The sequence below is a fragment of the Empidonax traillii genome, unplaced genomic scaffold (genome assembly GCF_003031625.1).
Source record: "Empidonax traillii isolate 1590-97213 ecotype Southwest subspecies unplaced genomic scaffold, ASM303162v1 scaffold155:size2260171, whole genome shotgun sequence".
Classification (NCBI taxonomy): Eukaryota; Metazoa; Chordata; class Aves; order Passeriformes; family Tyrannidae; genus Empidonax; species Empidonax traillii.
This window is the reverse complement of record NW_020955348.1, coordinates 386,882-394,414: the sequence shown is the minus strand read 5'-3', so window position 1 is coordinate 394,414 and position 7,533 is coordinate 386,882. Positions and strand designations below refer to the sequence as shown.

At 42.0% G+C, this 7,533-nt stretch overlaps 1 protein-coding gene across 1 annotated transcript in view; it reads left to right on the top strand.

Moving 5' to 3' along the window:
- GATA2 (GATA binding protein 2) overlaps positions 1 to 6,016 on the top strand; it is a 12,460-nt gene extending 6,444 nt beyond the window's left edge. The window contains exons 5-6 of the mRNA XM_027884813.1: positions 2,420 to 2,545; positions 3,374 to 6,016. Coding sequence (XP_027740614.1) covers positions 2,420 to 2,545; positions 3,374 to 3,673 — 426 coding nt within the window. The 3' untranslated portion in view covers positions 3,674 to 6,016. The remainder of the gene's footprint in view (positions 1 to 2,419; positions 2,546 to 3,373) is intronic.
- Positions 6,017 to 7,533: the final 1,517 nt, after the last annotated feature.

The following is a 7,533-nucleotide window of genomic DNA, read 5'->3' as shown; positions in this document are numbered from 1 at the left end:
TCCTATTATTTTTCCATGGAGTCACCTATACTTTGTATTTTCATTTGAGTGATTTAAAAAAAAAAAAAAAAAAAAAGTCCTTTCTAAGCTCCTGGTAGTAGTTTCCTATCCGGATATCTGTACGTTAAAGATAAGGAAACTTTGTGTATCTGTTTCCTGACTCTAAAAGCTTTTGAGAGTTTCTATAGGCAAGCCTTGCCAGTCATGCTTGCTGTTTTGAAATTTCTAATACACTCTACTCCACAAATAATGCGTAAAATGCTAAGAATAATAAATATATTTTTTGAGCTTTGTGATTTATGATGCCTAAGTCTCTTAGCTATTCGTGGGCACGTTTCAATGAGGTTTGGAGAGCAGAAAATTGGCATTACTGCTTTAACACTGGGATAGGATACAGAAGATTTCTGTCCTGAGTCAGAATTTCAACTATGCAAGCCTCTTAATGACTTGCCTTCTAAAGTGACTGACATATAGAAAAATGTTAAGACAACAGTGTAACATTATCGTCTCTCAGGCTCAAGTGCTTTCCAGACTGAATGGGACAGGCCATAGAGTTAAGCAGCATAGTTGAGTATCAGTAAGCCATCTCAAATATGCAAACATAGGTCTCCACCTTCCAGCGTGTTGGGAGACTGTTATACTTAGCTCACTGTGCAGGGTTTGGGGGGCACTAAGGAGGTTTTCTTCTAGTATAGTTGTTTTAATGTTTTGTTTTAATTGATTTACAGCTTTGTTTATTGCCCCGTTTTCCACTGTAGTTTGCTTGTTTGCGGGGGAGAGGAGATGGCCATCTTTAGCAATTTGTTCATCTGCCATGCAATAGCAAAGTGATCGTATTAATAATGTCAGCGTTTGGACGTCTGGCATTAATTGTGTTTGGGTTGCATGAGTGCATTTGCAGTAGGGGGTACCCCCTCTTTCTGCCTTTGGCCTGTTCTCACGGGCGAGTAAGGGATTGAAATATATGAGTCTCCGAGGGCCTGAGTCTTGCCTAAAGCTGCTAAACCGTCCATCAGCTTTGGGAAAGTTACAGAGGGCCATGGTGTAAATCAGGAGCAAGTGAGAACAGAACCCTGGGCTCCTCTTTGGCGAGAGGGTCGGGCTGTGCTTCCAGCGGCGCCAGCTCCCCACCGGGGCCGGCAGGCCGGGAAGCACACAGAGTTCTCTGGGAAACCCACTGCCCCGGGACTCTCTGCTCACGGAGATGCCCTGTGCTATCCTGAGCTGTGCTGCTGCTTCACCCCACGGCTCTCTGTGGCTAATTGCAGAAATATCCAGGGAGCAAGGCCCCCAGGGAATGGCCACGATTGATACGCTTGTGGAAGTAAACTCTTAATTTAAGGAAATATTGAGTCCTCAGCATTAATTCAGTAGCACAAAATGGACTGTATTCTGACCACTTACAGAGGCAGGGCTGAAGCTAATACAAAATTATTTCCCGAAATATGGAGTGCAGTTAGTCTGTCCATAACACTTTACACATCACCATCCATGCACAAAGAATGCATTATTGTGGGGTCTGCTAGAAAAGGGCCCATCCTGGAATCGCTGGCTGCCTGCTGTTCTACTTTTCCTGTTCTTGTTTTGGGACGCTCAGTGGATGTTTGGGCATTTTTCTTTCCCCTCACCTTGGTTTTGGCAGAACAATAGTTTTAGGAAAGGGTGCCGGATTTTTGGTGGTTTTATTTTCTTTTAAGACAGTTGTTTGAGGGCTTGTCAGTCAAGGAACTGAGCAGGGACAGAGGCTGCAGACGGGTCAGTGGAATCATTGCTGCAAGGCATGAAATTTGGTTTGCTAAATATTTAAAGAAAGTTGGAGCCGGTTTTGTTTTCTCCCTTTCACTTGTAAATGCAAACTGAATTTTCAGTGATGGCTCTGATAAATACTGCACCCAGCTAAGTAATGTGGTCTGTTTTCTTTTGTGTCCACCTTTCAAGGGCCAGAGTAGGGGTAAAAATCACATTCTTAAAGATTGTTCCCTGTTTTCAAACCCAGCCCCAACATTGGCACAAACCAAAGCGGTCATTAAAGAAAAAGAAAAAAAAAAAAGGCAAATGCATTTCCATAATGCCTTCTAGAATCTTGCCAAGGGAAAATCCGAAAAAATCAGATTACTTTTCCCCCCTCTAAAATTATTGTGTGCGGAGTTAGAGATTCATTGTTTCTCTCCTTACTTCCTCTGCACACACAGTGCCACTGGGCTTGAAACTGCAGCATGCATAGGTGAATATTTAAATTTAAACAAAACCCTAACGGCTATAAAATGTAAAACTTGACAGAAGCTTTCCTCCAGCCCCGATGCTCTGTCAAATCTTAGTAACTAGTTCTTCCCAACCTAAATATTGAGTCCAATTTGACCTTTCTCATGATCTCCCTCCTCCTGGCGATACATTTTAATTTTCTTTTTCTTTTGGTTAGTCAGCGGCCAGGAGAGCAGGGACTTGTTGTGCCAACTGTCAGACAACCACCACGACCTTATGGCGACGTAATGCAAACGGGGACCCGGTTTGTAATGCCTGCGGACTCTACTATAAATTGCACAATGTGAGTATTTACTCATCTCATGTGTCGCTGCTTGCCTGGCCGGGATTGATGTCTTAACTGCATGGTGTACACTAGGCTTTTATTGGTTTCAGGGGTTTGGTTGTTGTTTTATTCCTTCCCCGTCTCTAAGGTTCCCTTGGGAAGTGACAGCCGTTCTTTGTCAGCATAGTGATGCTAAGTTCAGTGACATTACAATGTATTAGCTTGGCTTCTAACGCTTGGGCAAACCAGGCAAAATAGAGCTGCCACACTTGCTTTTAACTATGTTTTTTGTGCCGTTCCCCTCCAGAAAGAGAGGCCATTTGGAATGGGCTCCGTGCAAAAATTAATCCTGATGGGCTATCTGCATTCTGACTTTGTAAAAATAATTAAATCTAAGGCTTTGTTGTGTTTTGTTTTTTTTTTTTTTTTAATAAATTATTCCTAAGCAGGAATCGCTTGACATGTTGGAACATTATTTAAACTGTAAGTAACAGAGGTTACTGGTACAACATTGCTCATGTCTTAGGACTGAATTTGGGTCAGCATGTGCCTCCTAGTTTGATCTTCTATTAGGAAATGTATGAGGACTGAGGGTAAGCCTACGGGAAAGAGAGTCATCAGCTGCCAAATTCATTTCAATTTGTTTTTCATGTCTAGGGGTTTTTTGTGTGTGTGGTTTTATTAAACAAATCAATATAAACAAATTCTGCAGAGAGAAACACCATTTTTTTTGGCCAGAAAAAGGTCTCCGTCCAGGAAAAACACATGGGGGCCGTCCAAATATTTTCATTTTTGCACAATAAGGTCATTTTGTCTGCATGAGCCTGATTTTCTCATTTCTTGCAGGTGAACAGGCCTCTGACCATGAAAAAGGAAGGAATTCAGACCAGGAATAGGAAAATGTCCAACAAATCAAAGAAAAGCAAGAAAGGCTCTGAGTGTTTTGAGGAACTGTCCAAGTGCATGCAGGAGAAGTCATCTCCCTTCAGCGCTGCTGCCCTTGCCAGTCACATGGCACCCATGGGGCATTTGCCCCCTTTCAGCCACTCTGGACACATCCTACCAACACCTACCCCCATCCACCCATCCTCCAGCATCTCATTTGGACATCCACACCCATCCAGCATGGTTACAGCCATGGGATAAAACCTGACAACCAAGAGACCCACCCAGAGGTTGAGAACATGGGGCTTTGCCTAAGATGACACCAAGTAAGAAAACGTTCTGCCAAGAGGAGAATGTAGGGATGGAAAAAGGGCATATTTGCTCCCATGTGGTTTTAACTCTTAATGCTGGACTAAAACCTTGCAAATGATGGGTCTTCTGCAGAAATGTGTAGTGGTGCCTGTAATGCACTTTGCCCCCTCAGGTATAAGAAAACAGAACTCACCTGTTTGATAATTAATGGTCCAGCAGGAAGCAAAAGGTGGCAGAAGCTGAAGGAAAAAGCTTGGAACTGGCTTTCCTTTCTCTCTTTGTTATTACTGTGAATATTGTAAAGAGATGTAAGCCTCCCAGGATGGAATTGGCTCACTGGAAGCCAGACATGCTGGATTTCTATCGTGGACTCTGTTTGGGATGGGGAAAAAAAAGAAGAAAAAAAAAAGGACATCTTTATAAAACCGTAATTTTTAAAATCAGACACAAAGTCGTATTTATTTTGTTTTCCACAAAAAGCCTCAACCCCTCTGATTGCATGTTTTTGTGCTGTCATTTGTAATGGCTACCCTGCAAGAAATTCTGCCTTTAAAACAAGGAGGAGAGGGGAAACATACTCTACAGCCCTCTTGGATTAGCTCCATCTATCTTCCATATCAAAATTACTAGTAAGGGGGAAAAGATTTCGAGGGGGAGGAACAAAGCAAAAATGTATCCATAATCCGGGATTTTAATGTGCCCAAGATGGTGATTATTTTGACACAATTTCTTCATTCTTTTCCCTAACATGAAAGATTTGTTTAAAAAAACAGCCCCTCTCCCAACTACCCTGTTGCTCCTCAAAGCAGACACCTAAATCAGACAAACTGTTGGGGGGAGAAAACTCTTGGGAAGGCAATCCTGCACTAGCAAGGGGTGAGATACAGGCGTTTACCAGACTGCGTTGCAGCTAACTTCTAGCGCAGCCGAAACCATCACAGGGCATAAAAAACATCCAACTCACAGACTTCTTAGAGGTTGAAGCATTTTTGTTCTGTTGTGTTGGCAGCTGTCGCTTAAAAATGCAGATTAGCTGCCTGGGTAAACTTCGGGCAGTGTGGCCACCAGGTCCACACGCAGCCGGCCAGCGCGTGTGCTGTCTCAGGCATCCAGGCCCCGGTGGACTTCACAGGGAGGAAGGGCAGAAAAGGGGTTGAGATCACTGGAGAGGGGAGAAAGAGAGACAATCAGTTTGAGCTTCACACATCCGTCAAATCCCAGACGCAGCGACAGCTGATGAGACGAGGGAAAGCATCGTTCTGTAAGCGGAACGTCTGTTTTCCGTAGTGGATTTTATACGAAAACAAAAAAGAAAAAAAAAAAAAGGAAATTTAAATCTCCCATTATTAAACCATATTGTACGTAAATGACCGAAAACAAAGCTATTGCCAATGTGAAGTGTATTCTATTGATTGCTATGATCTGATGCCTCTCGTGAACACAAGCTCCAGTATAACATACAGTGTACATATTTAGCTATACTTCTGATGAAAATGCCCCAATGAACAGAGGGGTTTGATAATGTAAACCACGTAAGCTTAACTCTGTGACAAGCTTTTTATTTTATTTTTTTAAAATTTTAACTATTTTGTTTTTTTTTTTTTTTTTTTTCTTGGATCAAGCCAAATTGTATCTTTACTGCAAAAGTCCTGCTTTAAAGAAAAAAAAAACTGAACGAAACAAAAATGGATGTATGTTAATTTTTTTTCTAAACATGTAATTCTAGTATTTTATAATTAAGAACGGAGCAGCCATGAAAATCCTGCTTTCCTCCTCTTTTTTTTTTGGTCTGCGTAGGCATATAGGTGCACTTTGTAAAGAAGTGGAAATAAATGGGAAACTAAATTGGTTGGGAAAAATCATAAGAATTTATAATCTACTGAGGTAAAGAATTAGGTCCTTTTTTACTTTTTACCTTTTACAATGGTACAGTTGTACATTATTTGTACCCAACTCAATTCTGTAGGATTTGAGCGGAGGGGAAGGGATGTGGGTAGAACACAGGGATTACTGATACAGTTGACAAAGTGCAATATATTGTCAGTCACTGCAGCATAGACAACGGCAGTCGAGATTTAAATTATTTTGTACTTGTATCAGCATAAAAAAAAATTCTTCAGTATTTTCTGGTTTTATTTTTAATTTTTATTTTGCTTATTTTTGGATTAGTGAACTAAGTTATTGTTAATTATGTACAACATGTTTATATATTGTCTGTAAAAAGTGTATGCTTTCCTCATATTCCTTCAAGGTGAATATTGCTAAGAATAATAAAATACCTTTTTTGTGAAACTGCCTGTGCCCAGCTTCATGTCATAAAAGCTGCTTTTAATAGGGAGAGAGGAAAAATTATTGTCGTCATTGTTGCCAGTAGAATTATTAGCTTAAACTTAATGCAGAGCAGTCTATGATATTTTAAAAACCTAACGGGGTAGGACAAAAAAAAGTATTTGATGAATGATTTGGTATTAAAAGCACAGGTACAAAAGCTCATTCTCTGGTGTTGTTTTGGGGTGACGAGGTCATGCATTTAAGTGTGCTAAAGTTTCTAAACCAGTTTAAAATCTGAGGCAGCAGCCACATTGCTGATGAGGAACTGTGGTTTCTCTGAGATTCTTTTTTTTTAAGTGTTTGGAGAAAATACTTTCAAATTTAAAACACGTTTTAAAAGCACCATAAATGCGGAAAAGCAGCCAGCTGCTTAATGGGTTTCAAGGCAGGACCTGTATTAGACTAGGCAAAGTTCTCCGAAGGAATGGTCAACCTGGAAACCCGTTTCCCTCCATTTGTCACCATCAGTGGGGAGAAGGGAGCTCGGGGGGATGGATGGCCAGTTGGGAGCTGCTTGGCGCTGTCCTGGGAACAAGGGGTGCAGCTGTGGGTGCAGGGGGGTGTGCACATGGGCTGGCATGTGAGGATGGAGAGAGGAGTGCTAACCAGGCAGATCTCCCGTTTCCAAGACTTTGTGGCTGCTCTCATCACACACTCGAGCCTGACCAGGAAACTTCTTGGGGCCTTACAAAGTGAAGTGAAGCCTTGCAAAACCCCCACCCCCCACCCCCCCTCATGTATAGGGGTGGGCACTGCTCCTGCTGAAACAATATTTTTCAAGAAAACTGCTAATGAACTTTGGGTTTCCTCCTTTGACCCCCTGGGAGGTGTGCCTCACTTCTGTGGAAACCAACCTGGGGATAACTCTTTACTCACTAAGGAAAAAATAACCTGAGTTCCCTTTTCAGCAGTGTGCAAATTCAGTTCTGTGGGTAAATTCCAGCCCTTTCTATTAGTGCTTCTCTTTCCCTGTGCAGCCTCCTGCCCAGCCCTGGTTGCAAGCCCTGCTCACGAATTACATGGAGCCACAGCAGCTCTAGATGTGCTGAAGGAAGAACACGCAACTGGGACGAGGCCTTCCCGCATCATTTAAGACGAGTTAATCATCTCTCTAACTTGTTTAGCAAGGCTTAGTGCAAACACCCACTAAAAAAAAAAAAAAAAAAGGCAGTTTATAGCATACCGTGCAAGCTTCATTTAAAAAGAAACATGTTCTTTTTCAGACAGGTTTAAAATCGGGTTATAACTAAACTCAGGCAGTCTCCCTCCATCTTCGAATAGCTGAGACTGGAGAACTAACAACATCTCTTTAAAATAATTCAGAATAATCAAGGTGTTTTCTTTGGTTGCACATTACACACCCGTTTGAGTTGTGAGGAGAGCTTACCTCGGGGTTGCCTCTCTGCAGGCATTTTGCTGGGTTGGTCCAGCCTGCTCACAGAATCAGGGACATAATCCATTGGGTTGTCTGTCAGGAG